This window comes from Quercus suber, unplaced genomic scaffold (genome assembly GCF_002906115.3).
Source record: "Quercus suber isolate HL8 unplaced genomic scaffold, Cork oak 2.0 scaffold_1, whole genome shotgun sequence".
In the NCBI taxonomy this organism is placed as follows: Eukaryota; Viridiplantae; Streptophyta; class Magnoliopsida; order Fagales; family Fagaceae; genus Quercus; species Quercus suber.
In genome coordinates this window covers 1,991,614-2,010,127 of record NW_027069468.1, presented here as the reverse complement: position 1 = coordinate 2,010,127, position 18,514 = coordinate 1,991,614, and the positions used below count along the sequence as shown (strand labels likewise).

Genomic DNA, 18,514 nt, shown 5'->3' with positions numbered 1-18,514 from the left:
AATCCATTTCATTGACTTCTAATTTTGTTTTTGTTTTTTGCCTCCCTTTCCTTCTGATGCTCTATGCTCTCAATTACGTATATGATAATGATATTGACAAGTTTCCAACTTGGATAGGAGTACATTATTGTGACTATGTACATTTGTGACTGAGCCTTCCATGGAAGGAAATGATTCTCTCCCTCTCTTACCAGGTCAACAGTGAAAATCAAATTTAAATCCTCATCCTTCCCCCACATTTTGTTTTTTTAGTTTTCCAGAATCCTTTCCCACATTAAGGATGAGTTTATTGCAATTTGCAAATTAATAAAAGAATTCAATGATAATCACAAGTATATACTTTAATGGTATATTTGCAATAGAACAAAGTTTAGTTACAAAATTTGTTATAATTTAAGACTACAACTTTACTCAATAAAATAAATATTATCACATATTTTGAAAATCTAATTGTTGAGTTGCATGTTTTTTACGTTTTTAATACACGTGTCAAATTTTGTGTCAATCAGATATTATTTACTATATGATTTATAAGTTTATATTTTATGCATAATTGTAAACTATAAAAACTTACAATTTAAACAATTTATTGATAACATAGCTATTGATCTTTAATTTTCTAGAAATTTTGTAAGCATGGAGGATATAAAAAGAAGATGTAATCAAATGATAAATTTGTCAAAATTCACTTCCAATAAAAAGATATTGAGAAAAGCTGTAGTCTAAGGTTATAACCAATTTTGTAACTAAGTTTTGTCATTTGCAATATACATTGATTTTTTTTTTGGGACAATTCATTAGGTTTTGGTTAAACATTGATGATATGTCAAATTCTAGTGACTCATTTTACAATTTATCAATGGGATTTTAGGAATTTCATAGGTGTGTGTGTGGAAAAAAGCTGTAAACTTTATTAAGAAACATAAGCCAAATCGGCTTGGTTGGACATGAGGAAAGCTAAAAGCCTAAAACTTTGGAAAGATGGTTAATATTTTTGCATCTCGTATCAAAAGATCAAAGGAGGCAAATGAAGGGGATTCATCTTTGAGAGAATAATCACTAACTCCAAATCACCTTCAATTACTATAGAAGAAATCCTAATTTCCAAAGAAAATTCCAGTGCTCTCACAGCTGCTACCACTTCAACTTCAACAACTAAGAGAGGCAGAGCAATATTTTGGGACATTGAGGCTATAACCATACCCCAATCATCTCTAACAATCACACCGATACTAGCTCTTTCTTGATTTCATAGTTGAGTTTCCTTAATAACTTTAAATGAGCCTAATCCATACATCATATACTTCAAAATTTTACCTACACACTCTAAATATGATATTAATTTATAATGTTTATCCCACCATCCAAATTAGTGTTTTAAAACATATCAGTGGATAGATTCCACATCCAAATTTAAAATTAATCTACCTACCAATTTGATAATTTGGACATTTCTTCGAATAGTGGATTAACATTGGATATTCATCTAAAATTAGGATTTTAGTAATTGTTTTTGTGCACATTGCAAATATCCTACAATTTATATTCTCAATAATTTTAAAAGAAAAAAAAAAAGACTCAGTCCAACACAGAAACTGGTTTACTATTATTTTCAAAAGTACTATTTTACTCTCACCGGCTTAGATGAAGACTATATATAATCAATAAATTGCCGAAGTTTTCATAGATTTAGCATGGCCAAGTGTTATATTAGTGTGTTTGTGCCCGTATTAGACACACTTAATTTAACATGACTGTTTGTATTATATGTAATATAATCTACATGAAATTATTTTTGTAAGCACGATCTAATGGCATTTCTGAGTTCACTATTAAAACATTTCAAATTAATGTTTACAACGTTGACAAGACTTTTGTGACATTGTGGTAGATATCATATTGTGTTAAATCTAATTGTTGAGTTGCATGTTTTTTACGTTTTTAATACACGTGTCAAATTTTGTGTAAATCAGATATTATTTACTATATGATTTATAAGTTTATATTTTATGCATAATTGTAAACTATAAAAACTTACAATTTAAACAATTTATTGATAACATAGCTATAGATCTTTAATTTTCTAGAAATTTTGTAAGCATATAAAAAGAAGATGTAATCAAATGATAAATTTGTCAAAATTCACTTCTAATAAAAAGATATTGAGAAAAGCTGTAGTCTAAGGTTATAACTAATTTTGTAACTAAGTTTTGTCATTTGCAATATACATTGATTTTTTTTTTTGGGACAATTCATTAGGTTTTGTTTAAACATTGATGATATGTCAAATTCTAGTGACTCATTTTACAATTTATCAATGGGATTTTAGGAATTTCATAGGTGTGTGTGTGGAAAAAAGCTGTAAACTTTATTAAGAAACATAAGCCAAATCGGCTTGGTTGGACATGAGGAAAGCTAAAAGCCTAAAACTTTGGAAAGATGGTTAATATTTTTGCATCTCGTATCAAAAGATCAAAGGAGGCAAATGAAGGGGATTCATCTTTGAGAGAATAACCACTAACTCCAAATCACCTTCAATTACTATAGAAGAAATCCTAATTTCCAAAGAAAATTCCAGTGCTCTCACAGCTGCTACCACTTCAACTTCAACAACTAAGAGAGGCAGAGCAATATTTTGGGACATTGAGGCTATAACCATACCCCAATCATCTCTAACAATCACACCGATACTAGCTCTTTCTTGATTTCATAGTTGAGTTTCCTTAATAACTTTAAATGAGCCTAATCCATACATCATATACTTCAAAATTTTACCTACACACTCTAAATATGATATTAATTTATAATGTTTATCCCACCATCCAAATTAGTGTTTTAAAACATATCAGTGGATAGATTCCACATCCAAATTTAAAATTAATCTACCTACCAATTTGATAATTTGGACACTTCTTCGAATAGTGGATTAACATTGGATATTCATCTAAAATTAGGATTTTAGTAATTGTTTTTGTGCACATTGCAAATATCCTACAATTTATATTCTCAATAATTTTAAAAGAAAAAAAAAAAGACTCAGTCCAACACAGAAACTGGTTTACTATTATTTTCAAAAGTACTATTTTACTCTCACCGGCTTAGATGAAGACTATATATAATCAATAAATTGCCGAAGTTTTCATAGATTTAGCATGGCCAAGTGTTATATTAGTGTGTTTGTGCCCGTATTAGACACACTTAATTTAACATGACTGTTTGTATTATATGTAATATAATCTACATGAAATTATTTTTGTAAGCACGATCTAATGGCATTTCTGAGTTCACTATTAAAACATTTCAAATTAATGTTTACAACGTTGACAAGACTTTTGTGACATTGTGGTAGATATCATATTGTGTCAAAGAAGAAAGGCGGTGGTTAGAGGTTACAATCTAATCAGTGGATCAATAAAAAAAGAAAAATTATATATATATACACACACATGAGACTGAGCTTCCAATTTATAGAAACTGGAGAAGCATTAGATTCTCTGAAAATTGTTCAAATTCTGAAAGTGAATTGCTTTTATTGGAGTGAACATACTAAAAGCGAATATGTTTTTATTGTTGGTGTTGAAAGCAAATTTGCAGAGTGCTATAAGATTGTTATATATATATATATACACACACACACACTCCATTTGCACAACCACTCACTTAGATATCATCATTTAAATTGAGTATTTTGGCTAATTAGAGTTGTGACATGAATGCATAGTAGAGGACAACTCTTGCTTTAATTTTATATGTCCAATGTTTTATGGAAGTTACATGGAACAATTCCTTGCCTATATTCCCTCTATTCGAATCTTGGATGTGATAAAAGAAAAGAAAATTATTATATTGCTTTAGTAATCAGCTTCATTTCTCAAGCATTTCAACAATTCTTTATTTCTTTATCTTCTTATTCCAAGAATCAAATGGAGAAAGTGAAATATTTCCCCCCCATAAAAAAGAGAAAAGTGAAAAGACCACATAAACCATCAAAACTTTCTTTCAGGCTCTCCATTTTGCCAATTAAACACATTTGGAACCAAATCAAGCAATCTATTTTTCTATTAAAACTAATTAAGGATTTGTTTGGATACCGCTTATTGCTAAAATCTGAAAACTTATTACTAAAAACATTGTAGCAAAATAATTTTTAAAATATAAATAGTGCCCATGAAACCCAGTTTTAAGGAAAATTCTGGTGACACAACCTTTGTGCACAACTTTGTGCACAACTCGCCCACGTGGCGAGTTGTGGTTGGTGGAGGGGTGACTCACCACCACCGCTCCACCAACCACAACTCGTCACGTGGGCGAGTTGTAGACAAAGTTGTGCACATAGTTGTGGCACCAGAACCACTCCAGTTTTAAAGTTGCAAACACGTTTTTCCCTATAAGCTATTTCGTGAACAGTGCACAAGACCAAACAGAAAATGCATGGACAAAAACACAATGCAAACGCACACTAAGTAAACTTATCCAATTGGCCTTACTTCTTGCAATTGCGTAAGTTTCCAATCTTGGAATCTTCTAACATGGTCCCATCGTCAAATGATGGATATTCCAATTTGATTGGTAAGGACTAATATTTATTAGCATCCCATTATTATTATTATTATTATATACTAATTTCTAAACCATTATCTCTGGCAGTGGGCAATAGAGACGCTTATGATAGAATAGTGAACAACGCTTGTTTGGTTTGATTTTTTTTTTTTTTTTTTAAATTTTTGGGCTTATTTAACTTAATATAAAATTTATTGGCTTTTTTGAGAATTTTCTTTGTGAGATAGAGACGTTAGCATCTATAGCTAACACGCGCATGAGTCCAAAAATTACCATCATATTTGTCAAAAGCTATTAGCAACAACTTGGGGAAATGCCATCATATTTGTTCTGAATTACCTTCCAAAGAATTATAGTGTTATGTGATCAATTTTCATCTGATCTCAAAAACTGCCAGAACTACCAGTTCATGCTCTAAATAGTAAATATGCAATGCTACTTGTACTCATGAGAAATTACAGTGACTTCGGATCTGGTTGACAAGGTTCACTGTGAAGCCAATAAGCTCTAAGCCTCTGACTCAATTGGCATTCTCTCTTCCCATTAGAATGTGCGGAGAGTAAAATTGTGGGTTCAAAACCGATTGGTGCAGGCGTTGTTTGCCAATCAAAAGAAGGTTCATTGTGGAAGTTTAATACAAGAATATAAATTCATACCAACTTCCTTGACACAGAAGGAAAGCTGAAGGGAAGATAGATAGATACATATATGAGAGAGAGAGAGAGAGAGAGAGAGAGAGAGAGACCATCAAAGTTTCTTCAAATTTTAGCCAATCCTCTATAATTTCACTTTCATTCTAGCATAGCTTGCTCTTTCATCCAAAAATAATTCGATGAAAACAGTCTAAAAACCTTGATGCCATTGTTTAAAGTTGTTCAAAACCACCATAGAGCAACAAAACACAGATGACATAAATAAATCAAGCTGCACAAGGACCATGGATAGGGAAAGAAAGGTAAAAAGCCAAAAAGAGGTCACACAGATCATTGAAACATCCTCATCCATGTTCACATCTATGAATTTTTAGAACCATTTCTTGCAGAACTAATTAACTTCTACTTTTAAACATCTCAACGGTGTCGCAATTTTATTTTTTAATAAAAAAAGTTAGTCACATATGCCCTATACCTATTCCAATACCTACAAAACAAGGGAATGAAGTCATCCCCATGGATCTTCTGAACACCATTATATAGAATATGACAGGTTCTATCAAATAACCATCAACTGGATAACTGACCCTAAAAAAGAGATACAAAGCAATAAACCTGTAAACAATATACTTTATTTTGAGGCTGGTAGTGTTCACAGTGGGGGAGGACAAATAATTAAAGATCATCCATGAGAGTCAGTTTCTAGGAAATTTCCAAAGTTCAAACCCATCAACTTAGAGAGCCAGTTTGAGATTCACTATCATTGTTCTGGGTTCTCCTTGCCTTACAATCATCAAGATAATTCTGGTAAATATAAGATACAAAACCCCAAATAGCCAAAAGCAAAGCAATTACCTTGATGCCATTCATCTTATCATGGAACACTATCACGGAAGCAACAGGAGTAATAGCCAAAGAGGCAGTACTGATTACATTGGAGAAAAGAGACGACACCACAAAAATTAATCCCACAACACCTACAGAACAAACCTGCCAAGCCACTGCTGTCCAAACCAAGGTCATAGTATAAGAAACTCTTCCCGCAGAAAAAGCAACCATTTCCCCATGCAAAGTCTTCCATTCCCCACTTGCAAAAAGACCAACAACAGAAACACAAGTGGCAACAAGTGCTGTATAGATTTGCATTTCCAGAACCACTGAAAATGTTTCCTTTTTAATAACCTTTTGGAAGGAAAGCTGCATCAGGGAAAGCAAAAGAGAGTAAAGTGCAGAAGCTCCAAGGGTACAGAGGAAGCCAATTACTCTTTGCCACTTAGAAACTCTGGATGGTCCATCAAAGTCATCATTAATTCCAACCAGGGCAGCAGAAAATGTAAGGATAACCACAGAGTTAAAAATTAAAGCAGTAAACTTCTGAGAATTGATGAAGTAAGAGAAAATCGCATTAAAAGCTAATTGGGTTGCACATATGAGGGAGTAAGTAGAGGCAGAGAGGTACAAGAGTCCAACAGAATACAACATGTTGTCACCAGCTATGAGCACTCCAAGAGAGAAGTAGATCGAGGCAAGAATTTTAAAAGAGACTAAATAAATCAAACATAATAAATATGAGAGAGAGAGAAAGACAGACCTGTCATGGTGTTCTGAGTCACTGGGATTGAATGAAGATTTTGGCCCTCAAAAGATTAAGATTAAAAGTGAGAATGAGAGGTTTTAAGNCCCACTTGCAAAAAGACCAACAACAGAAACACAAGTGGCAACAAGTGCTGTATAGATTTGCATTTCCAGAACCACTGAAAATGTTTCCTTTTTAATAACCTTTTGGAAGGAAAGCTGCTTCAGGGAAAGCAAAAGAGAGTAAAGTGCAGAAGCTCCAAGGGTACAGAGGAAGCCAATTACTCTTTGCCACTTAGAAACTCTGGATGGTCCATCAGAGTCATCATTAATTCCAACCAGGGCAGCAGAAAATGTAAGGATAACCACAGAGTTAAAAATTTAAGCAGTAAACTTCTGAGAATTGATGAAGTAAGAGAAAATCGCATTAAAAGCTAATTGGGTTGCACATATGAGGGAGTAAGTAGAGGCAGAGAGGTACAAGAGTCCAACAGAATACAAGATGTTGTCACCAGCTATGAGCACTCCAAGAGAGAAGTAGATCGAGGCAAGAATTTTAAAAGAGGGTGGGGCTGAAGAATTTGAAGGCTCCTTGGAGGAAGGAATAAGAAAGAATGGGATCAAAAGGATTGGAAAGGCAGCAGTTTGGACAAGAGTAGCCATCCATTTACTATTGCCACCCTGATCATAATAAAACCTCCCAAGAAGAACAGCAGCAGCTTGGCCCACAATGAGGAAGAAAATGTTTAGCCCCACCAAAATCCACCATTGCCACCGGTTGAGTTTTCCAATTAGTGACTGGTTACTCAAAGTCCCATTTTTTATCATCGGCTCCTGATGATCTGTAATTGGACATAAAACACTTGTGTTGTAAATAAGTTTAGCATCCCTATAAAAAGATGTGTTTTATCAATCCACTGAAAAATTTTAGAACTTAGAAAATATATGAACTGAACCACAATCTCACCCATCACCTTGCTCTTACAAGGTAAGGAGGTCTGGTTCCATTTGAGCTAGAGATCATAGGTGTAAAAGCATTTAAAGTTAAAGGATCAATTATGAAACAAAAAATCAAGTACGGCAATGTTTATACAGATAAATCTTTCTCTACAGCTTGAGGTTTCTGAAACATCAGGTACATCACTAGAGCCACCATACATGGAAAATATCAATATGGTTTTATATGTATAAAACTGCATAAAGGTCCTAGTAAGAGCTATGTGGCAATTGAGGTAAAAAGAAATGGTTCTGTGGTGAAGAAAGGATCTAATGTATAGGATGCTCCTTTACTTAAAATAGTGGTGAGTAAATTTTTCTAATAATCTTTTTTTTTTTTTAGGTTGGGGGGGGGGAATCTAATGGAAAACTTTGTCAGATTTTATTATCAGGTTTACTACCCAAAATAAATATAGTAATGATAACAATAAATTGCTAAAAAGGAAGCCTAGAGTAAAATGATGGCTTAGCCAAAACTAAAGAATTCCTAAAGGAAAGCAGTGAAGCTTTCTTAATCCTTATAATCTGAAAAAACTAGATAAGTACTTGGTTGATATACACAAATTTAGTCTCCAAAAGGCATGGGAAAGAGGTGAAAGATAAATAATGGTTCTAGTTAACCTAGTAAGAACTAGCACTCTCACTTTGTAGCCATTTATGTCCTCATTCTTGCATCATTGAAAAGATGTAAAGTTAGGATTGGTCAGGGAATAATCAAAAGAGCATGGGGATAACTAAAAAACATGCAAAAGTTACAGGTATAGAATTATTGGCAGGGCTGTAAATGAATCAAAGCGTTTGTAAATAGTTTAGGCTTGGCTCGATAAAAAATTTGTTCATGTTTTTGTCTGTAAACAAGCCAAGCTTGAGTTTTAGTTTAGGCTTGTTTAGTAAATGAGCCAAGTTCAAGCAAAAAAATTATTCATAAATAGGCTCGTGAACATTAGGGCTTGATACAAAACAAGCTGAGCCTAAGCTCGTTTATAAGCTGGGTAATATGCTTGCCCATATCTTACTAAGGTTTTAATTAATTGGGAGTTAAGACCACTCGTCAAAACCAAATAAACTTGATATGGGTTTGATAATGTAGCTAGTTTTAATTACTTGGTTTTAGCTTGAGCTCAGTTTTAGCTCGAGCTCAGCTTGACTAATGAATCAGCTGAGCAAAGTGGGCTCAAGCTTTTAGACTTTTTGATGGGCTCAAGCTCGAAAGTTATTTATAAGCTTGGTTCCAGCTCAAGCCAAGCATTGAACATTCTACTTTTGCTGTTGAACTGTGCTCGAACATTCACTACTTTACAAAGCTCGGATCGTTTACGCCTTAAAATTTATTGGAACAAGCAATAAGATAAGTATAAGATTAACAGATAAACAAATGAAGAAACCATTTGAAAATGAATAAAAGGACAGAGAAGCCAGTTGTGCAGCTTCACTTAAAATTGAAACCGACCGTCTTTTGATTGCTAAGAAAACAGAGAAAACAAATATATTTCACAACATAAATAAGTCAACATCTATAAGTGGAGGTTCCGATTTTCTTGGGCACAAAAGATTCAAAATTTCATTTTCTTTGTTTCACACGGTTTCTCAGCAATCTAACAGCGAATTGAATATTGGTTCCATCCATAAAAACCCAGAAACATATGATTGAAACAAATGAAACCCATCTCTAAATTCTATTCCAATAGACGAAATTCAATACTTTGACTAAATAAATCAAACATAATAAATATGAGAGAGAGAGAGAAAGACAGACCTGTCATGGTGTTCTGAGTCACTGGGATTGAATGAAGATTTTGGCCCTCAAAAGATTAAGATTAAAAGTGAGAATGAGAGGTTTTAAGAGGCTATTGGGTGCATTTTACGCTTTTTTTTTTTTTTGAGTGGGGGTTTTGGAAATTTTTTCCTTATGTTTTCCACTTTCAAGAATTGCGTGAGCTTCACGGGCTCAAACTCAACGAATGAAAGCTGAGGATTTGGTGTGGAAAACAATTGGCACCAATGATTGTGGCAGCTGTAAATATACGACTTAGAAATGAGTCAGAACTCAGAACTCAGCTGGTGGAAACAGAAAATATGTAAAAGATTTGTTCGGTTTTGAAAGTTTAGAGTAAGTACATCCAAGCTCAAGAGAAAAACAAGTACTATCCTTTGTTAATATTTTAAAATTTTTAATTATTTATTTTAGAATGGGCCAAAAAGTCACGATCTTGCACCCAGGCTATTGGGTGCATAAATTTTACGCTTTTTTTTTTTTTTTTTTTTGAGTGGGGGTTTTGGAAATTTTTTTCCTTATGTTTTCCACTTTCAAGAATTGCGTGAGCTTCACGGGCTCAAACTCAACGAATGAAAGCTGAGGATTTGGTGTGGAAAACAATTGGGCACCAATGATTGTGGCAGCTGTAAATATACGACTTAGAAATGAGTCAGAACTCAGAACTCAGCTGGTGGAAACAGAAAATATGGTAAAAGATTTGTTCGGTTTTGAAAGTTTAGAGTAAGTACATCCAAGCTCAAGAGAAAAACAAGTACTATCCTTTGTTAATATTTTAAAATTTTTAATTATTTATTTTAGAATGGGCCAAAAAGTCACGATCTTGCACCCGTGTGCAATAGTGCATATAAAGCCAATATTGAAAGTAAAAAGAAAAAAAAAAGAAAAACACTTTTTTGACTTTTTCACATTTCTAACTTTTAGGTCTTACAATAATTGCAAGGAATCTAAATCCAAGCTAATTTTGGCTTGGCAACCTCTAAAATTAAAAAGAAAAGTACTTCAAGTTGGTTCATTATTCTGTCATATCAAAATTTCAAAATATTTTTCAATAGATAAAAGCTTAGCATAGATTAACGATTATATTGACACGTACCATAAGTCAAAGTGAGTATGTTGTAAAAATATTGTAAAGATATGTTGTGCATATAGACTTTCTCAAGAATTTCAACTAGAATATCTTTTATTCCATGATAATATATCCTACCAATTACACTAAGAGACCGTTTGGGCAGCTCATTTACGATTTGCGTTTGCGTTTTTTCCTTTTTTTTTTTTTTTTGCTTTCAGCCGTATAAATTCACCTTTTCAACTGTAAATGCACTGTTCACGGTACTGTGTGGCTACTGTTTAATGAACAGTAGCCGCACTTGTTGACTTTTCTCAATGAACAGTATATTTGTGCACTGTTTACGGACCCCACAATTTTCACTTTTCAGCAACTTTTTCATTAAAAATGGGTCTCACGATACTATTCACACATTTAAAAATTATTTTGCTACAGTGTTTTCAGTTTTCAGCTGCATCCAAACGGGCCCTAACTATAATAATAATAATAAAAAAAGTTTACTTTGTCATTATGCTTTGTGAGCATGTACTAAGTCAAATATTTATTGGGGTTGTTCTGTTTGAGATAATTTATTTTCTTGGTATTTATAATTTTAAAAAATAAGCTAGTAAAAAAGAACGAGGCGAAAATGCAAAATCAACTTTCTAAGTTTCACCACTTTTCATTTCATTCATTTGAGTTTGAGTTTTGTTATTTCAATCTTCTAAGTTTCATTTACTTTCAATTAAGTCATCCGTTAACAATCTGTTAGTTGCTGTCATTATCTACAGCAAAACTAGGCTGTTTTGTCATTTTTTATCTTAATTTATTATTAATTTAGTAATTGTAAGAAAATGTTAAAAAAACCCAGATATTATATTAAGAAATGGCATCGTATGTGGAGAACAATATTGAAGAACAAAATTGAATCCCCACCTAATACCCTTAGCTTGATACCGAGAGACTGGGAGGGAGAAAGAGGGGGAAAGAGAGATCGAAAGGGGGAAAGAGAGAGAAGAGAGACCGAGAGGAAAGTCAGGAAACAACCTTAATATGAATTTGAAAATTAGAATGGGATAGAACTGCAGCAATGGCTGACTTAGTACTTATGAGACCTTAGTGTTGCTCCAAGGGCTATCTTAGTACTAAGAGGAACGTTGCTCAAAAGCCCAACAATGCGAAGGGATTTTGAAGATGACCTCTGCTTTCTGGCTTGGGAGAGTTTGAAGGGCTTCGTCAGGTTCAAAGTAGCTTTGGAGGCATTAAGATCGGTTGCTAATAGGTATGGAAGCAACAATGTATGTATTGCAGGTCATTCCTCAGGAGCTAGGTTTGCTTTCCAAGTGGGAAAAGCATTAGCGAAAGAAGGGATTTATGTGGAAACTGGAAACCTATTTATTCAATCCTCCTTCTATTTCATTAGCAACGAGCTTAAGGAATATGGGAGAAGAGGTTGGGTTTGCTTGGAAGAGATTTAAATCAATGCTTCTTAATTTGTGGGGGGTTTTTTTCTTCTTAATTAGCATTTTCTTAATTAATAAATATAAATAATTAATTTTTTTATTTAAAAAAGATAAAACAACGTCGTTTTGCTATAGATAATGGCAGTAGCTAACAGATTGTTAACGGAAGACATAATTGAGAATAAATAAAACTTAGAGGATTAAAATGACAAAACTCAAACTTAGAAAGCTGAAATGAAAAGTAGTGAAACTTAGAAAGTTGATTTTGCATTTTAGCCAAAGAATAATATATTTCAAAAAAGGGTAAAGTTTCCAAAAGGTTATCTAACAAACTAAATTTAGAAATAAGGGATTTTTTTTTTCCTTTTTAGAAACAAAATAAGGGATTTAAATGAACATACAACTAATTTTGTAAGTTGAATTATTCTCAAATGAATTTTAAAATATATGTTTTTTTTTAAAGGATGAAATGTATTTTGTGTGATGAATATGTAAAGTAAGAGATGAGTTCAGGTAATTTGGCGTAACTTTATATAAGATACACTTTTTTTAAGCTATTGATTTCTATTAAATTTAACTATAAAAAAAATACCAATAGCCTAAGTCATAAATTTATAGAAATTAATGAATTAGAGCAATATCTCTCATCATGGTCATGCACCGTGCATATATAGTCATGCACCGTGCATAATAGATAGTGAACATTCATTAATTCATTCAATAAATTAATGAATTAGATTCTCTCTACAGGTTTAGGGGCTATGGTGATGCACCATGCATATAGAGTGATGCTCTACTAGTATAATGCATTTTAAAAATAGATTTACGCGGTCAAATAAAATTTGAGGTAAACATAACATTAAAGAATGAATCGATAGAGAGCTCTAGCAAATAGTGAATGGAGAATAATGTTCAATAGAGGCCAATTCAAACACATTCAAGCAATAGCTTCTAATCATAAGCTTGTAGTTTTAGACACAAATGGGGGAGAAAATGGGCTTTTGCCCCTTTTTTTTTTTTAAAAATCTAGCATTTTGCTCAAATTTTCAAACTAATTAGGGAAATGCCTTTGTTTTGAAACTCGATTTTTGGACAATCAAGTTATAACAAACTGAAAATTTAAAAAAAAAAAAAAATTTTCCGAAACCCTATAGTAGACCTTATAAGGGCGTTTTGGAACTCGAGCTTTATGAACTCGAGTTCCATGCAATTTTTTTTATTTTATTTTTTTTAAGTTTGATCACCCCATACCTATAGTGGTGTTTTAAGAAGCCTATAGTGATGTTGAAACTTGATTTTGAGAAAATCGAGTTACAAAAGAGGAACATTTCCTTAATTAGTTTGAGAAAGAGGGCAAATGACTGTTTTTTTTTTTTTTTTTTTTGCGTGAAAAGGGTATTTGCCCATTTTGGCCCACAAATAGGAGATGGTAGGAACTCTCTAGTTATTAACAAATGCTAGGAAAAAGGAGATTAACGGATCACTACCATTCATTTTAGTGAACAAAATTAAAGAAGCCAAACACGATCTAATTAAGGTGGTGGAATAAGAATGTCTTTGGGTAAATATAACAAAGGTTAAAGAAGTTGAGAGGATCGATAGAAAAAAAAAAAATACAAAAAAGAGGATAGTTCCAGTATGAGAGAAAATGAGGAATAGCTCCAAAGAGAAATACTATGAAATGCAAAAAAGGGAAGGAACCCTTTTGAGACAAAAATATAGGATAAATGGCTAATCCCCTAATCTTAAAGAGATAGGGGAGTTCAGAGTTGGGTTTCAAAGTAGAAAAGAGATAGGGGATTGCCTGGTAAATTTTTTAAGAATTAATTTATTGAGCAATCCCCCAATCTCTAAGAAGATTCACAACTTACTCCAACCAATGATACTTTTTTTTTTTTTTTTTTTTTTGAGAATATCTAACTTTAATGAGAAAATTTTTGTATGAGACAGTCTTATGAGACTTATGTTTTAATGACATGTTAGTCCCACACGCATGGGACCTACATGTTATTGAGCCATAAATCTCATGAGATACTTTCTCCCAACCAGTGGTACTTAATATTAAAAATGAAGACCTAACTAGGATCCCTACAAGAGGAAATTAAGGAAATCATCATCTATAAATATGAGATCTCTAAAAGCCATAGAGGCTGTCAAAGCAGTTCAAAGTTTCTTTATCAATAAAAGAATGCAAAGACAACTAAACCATACTTTCTTGACTTTGATTCCAAAGGTAAAAGGTGCTGCTAAATGGATCTGCTTAGAGCCATCAGTCTATGCAATAATGTGTACAAACTAAAAAGTAATTTCTAAAATTATGGCTAATAACTGAAACTGTTACTCCCAAAGTTAGTTTCTCCTAGGTTGGAGCCTTGGTTCCTGGTAGTATAATTCAAGACAATACTATTATTGTCCACTAGTTGCAAACTCACGTGATATGTGGAAAAATGTAATACAATAATTTTATAATAGAGCGTGATGTATAATTGACTAAAGTACTTTTTCGGCTCTTGAAATTTGGATTTTTTTTTTTAAATTTTATTTTAAATTTTGGTTCTTTAAGTTTCAAAATTTTCATTTTAGCTCATGAAAATGGAGATTTTGAACCAAATGAAAAACTAAAAAAATAATGAATGACCAAAATGAAAATTAACCCACGTGTTGAGGACCAAAAATTTATTTTAGTCTAGGTGCATGTGTTGTTTAAAAGTTTTTTTTTTTTAAATATATAAGTTTTATGTAATGAAACATATAATTCAGTTGCATTCAACAACAATATATGGTGATATACGTATGATAAATGTAATTTAATTAAAAAAAAAACATCTAAAGTGCTTAGTTATAATAATTGCTTTATGTTTTTGAGAAGATGTTACTAAAAGAAGTTTATTTTAAATATTACCATAATTCACTAATTTGACTATTTTAAATATTACTATATGTGTGTGTCTGTGTGGGAACACGTATTACATGTTTCATTAAGTTTAAATACTATATAAGTTTAGAATTTTAGTAGGTTTTTCTTCTAGGTGCGCTTGTACAAGTTGTTGGAAAATTGTATTTTGAGTTTAAAATGAGTGTTTGTAAAAAAAAAAAAAAAAAAAAAAAAAACTATGAGGAGTTGGGTTGCAAAATAGAGTTTTGAATTTTAAAAATACTCTTTTAATCTTTCAAAATGCCTAACCAAATGGAACTTTTAAAAATATAGTATAATGCCTATATTATTAAAACTAGAATTTTAAGGTAATATTTTGAGCATTTTTCATTTTAATTACTTTTTAGAGCTTATGTCTCTAATTTTTTTTTATGCATATCTCGTTTGTATGTTTCAGCCCAAAGCTGAAGAGTCTAACTTGAATAAATTTACTTTTTCACCATAAATTTTAATTTTGACCCCAAAAAAAAAAAAAAAAAAAACTAAAAAACCAACCTGCACAAGGAACCAATTTAAAACCGAATTAATCCAACTCAAGTCCAATCAAAGTTAACAGCACCACACTGCCAAATCGACCATAAAAAAATACCTATCAAAAAAAAAAAAAAAAAAAAAAAAGACCATTGAAAACAATAGTTTTTGAACCACCTGCGATAACAAGGGTAAGTGTGCGTAATATACACAAATAGGAATTGGGCAAAATGGGTAAATAGTATTAATTTTAAAACTATGTCGCAAAATACCTTTTTTTTCAAAGTATTTAGGAAAATGCCACTATTTTTGGAATTTGATTTTAATAAAATTGAGTTAGAGGTGAAATTTGATATTAGTAAGGTCGAGTTCTATGCATATTTTACTACTTAAATTTTGATATTGTTAATATTAAGATCTACTTAAAAATATACGTAATATCGAGTTTTAAATAGAACTCAAGTTCCAAAACACAGGCATTTTATTAAATATTTTTGGAAAGAGAGATATTTTATTATATAGTTTTAAAATTAAGGGTATTTATCAATTTTGCAAAATAGGTGCAAATGTGCAATTTGCATTTTGAAAAAGAATAAGAAAAAAGAAACGTGTGCAAATGAAAAATACCGAGAGCCGAAAGGAGTATATAGTATATATTAGGAATAGGGTTTTAGGGGATTCAATCAAATACAAGTAGTAGTCGTCGCGNAGAAAATCCAAGTATTTTGGTCGAGAGCTTTGACTTACTAGGATATGGCTTCTCCCTGCACCTTTATCCTGATGTTGATGATGCTGTACGCATTGTGGACCTTTCAAAGGACTTGGGCTTGCCCCAACTTGAACCTCGAAGTCTCGACATGATTAGTTGCATCAATGGTATTATTTGCATTAATGGTTCCTGCCTTGCCCGTGGCGGTGGCGGCTTCAATAATGTATTTGTCTTATGGAATCCAGCAATCAGAGAACGTAAGATCATTCGTTGTCCCTCACCTCCTCAGTGTCCTGCTCCTGCCCATTTTCTTTCACCATATAGCTTTAGAGCATTTTTTGCATTTGGTTATGATCAATATTCTAATGATTACAAGTTGGTTAGAATTGTCACTTACTACAAGGATTCTCCACCTACCCAAAATTCACTCTTCAGAGACTCCTACAATTTTTTTCATGTTTACTCCCTAAATGCTGATTCCTGGACCCAAGTAATTGACACCACTATTCATCGTTCAAACCTTAGGTTGCTTTCTTATCGTGCAATGTACTTCAATGGTGTTAATCATTGGTTCGGTTACTTTGACAACGGCCGCATAAACGAACTCGGGCAGAATTGTGATAGGGAGATAATTCTATCCTTTGACATGAGTCATGAGGTGTTTCGAATAATGAGGATGCCAGATGTGTTTCGAAAACTAAAGTACCCTGTGGACAGTGTTTCAAGTATGCGGAGGAACAAAGTTTTTTCTGTGTTCAACGATTGCCTTGCTTTTGTTGTTGATAAGGAGTATACTTTGACTATGACAGGGACATACTTTGATATATGGGTGATGCGTGAATACGGGGTTGAGGATTCTTGGACCAAACAACTTGTTGTAGGACCCTTGTTAGGAATTAGCAGGCCCTTATATTTTTCCAAGAATGGAGTGCTTCTTGTTGGTTACGATGGCGCAATAGTCTTGTATAACATTGGTTCTAAAGAAATTATGAAACTTCAAGTTCCAGAGTTTCCAAATTCACTCACCCCAAAACAAGCTATGGTTTATGTTGAGAGCCTAGTTTCACTCACGGGTGCTTGAGGCCCTGAGCTCCTAATTATTTATATCAAAAATAATTTTTCAGTAAGTTATGTGTGATTTAGAGATGATATCATATGGATGATGTATTTGTTAAATTTTAATTCTATATTCCTCTTCAATTGTCTGTCATTTGTTGATGGATCCGTAAATTCTTGATTTTTTATGCATTGGAATTGTGATAGAATTTTTGGGGAGGTCTGGTTATTAATCTATGAGTAGTTTTTTCTGCAATAACATCTCAGCTATTGTTTGCTTTGGTGTCTATTTGTTTTAGGGAAATTCACACAGACTTGGTCACTTGAGGGTCCGTACCACTTGCTAATTTGATAACTTTGGTGGAAACCATATTTACTGTAGGTAGATGACTTTATTATAGTTTTTGTGGTCTCTTAGCATTTCAATGTTGTAAAAGTTTCTAGATGGGTTGGTTTAACCTCAGTGATTGCTAGCTAGTTTTTGTCAAAATTGTTCATGATGTTGAGCTTTTTACTTACACATTTAGAAAGACAGTTTTTCATGTTCCGGTATTCATCATGATGTGCTTCTTTTAGCCAAGCCACAGGTTTGTGCTCTGTTCAACCTTTATATTTAGGCTGGGGATCCACCTAATGAATTGTGTGGTTAGTACACTGTACCAAGAGCATTCTATCACTTTCTTGACATGATTTATTTTTTCTTCTCAATCCCCTTAGCATGATGTTCCTTATTATCCTTGTCCATTGCATGCCCAAAATTCTAAATAAGAATAATCCACCTCTTTCATTCCATTCCATTCTTTTCTTTCTCCTAGGAATCGTATCCCAAATTTTAGGGTTTTAGGCCCGGTTGTGATTAAATTTTTTTTTTTAAATTTTTTTTTGAGAAATAATTACAACATGCTGCTAACTCCGTAGTTTGAACTTTTTCCCCCTTAGACTCCCAAGCACTTTGTGTATGGGGAGGTGCCAATTCAGCTGCAAGGCCTTTGGCCAGTTGTGATTAAGTTAATCAATTCTTTTTTTGATGGGAAGTTAATCAATTATTTGGCAAGTGATTAATTAGATTTATTAATGGTGGGCAGGTTACGGCTTAATGCAATGTGGAGATTTTTTTACTGATTGTTTTCTGTAGTCATAAGTTAGGCTATTTAGTTATTCCACTCATGTTTTGTAACCCATCTTCCTCATCTTATAGGTTATGCCTTGCTTAGGAAGAATAATGCAGAGACAACATATTATTATTATTATTATTATTATTTTTTTTTTTTGAG

At 32.7% G+C, this 18,514-nt stretch overlaps 2 protein-coding genes across 2 annotated transcripts; one reads left to right on the top strand and one right to left on the bottom strand.

Moving 5' to 3' along the window:
* Positions 1 to 5,823: 5,823 nt before the first annotated feature.
* Positions 5,824 to 9,659, bottom strand: LOC112016507 (probable purine permease 11). The gene is made up of 3 exons (XM_065774163.1): positions 9,541 to 9,659; positions 7,293 to 7,630; positions 5,824 to 6,695 (listed from the first exon to the last, which is right to left on the bottom strand). The coding sequence occupies exons 1-3, from the start codon at positions 9,545 to 9,547 to the stop codon at positions 5,943 to 5,945; spliced, it is 1,098 nt and encodes a 365-aa protein (XP_065630235.1). The 5' UTR covers positions 9,548 to 9,659; the 3' UTR covers positions 5,824 to 5,942.
* Positions 9,660 to 11,781: 2,122 nt separating this feature from the next.
* On the top strand, positions 11,782 to 17,378 carry LOC112016504 (F-box/kelch-repeat protein At3g06240). Its single transcript, XM_024049063.2, has 2 exons — positions 11,782 to 12,058; positions 16,226 to 17,378. Exons 1-2 carry the CDS (start codon positions 11,782 to 11,784, stop codon positions 17,263 to 17,265), a joined length of 1,317 nt encoding a protein of 438 aa, XP_023904831.2. The 3' UTR covers positions 17,266 to 17,378.
* Positions 17,379 to 18,514: the final 1,136 nt, after the last annotated feature.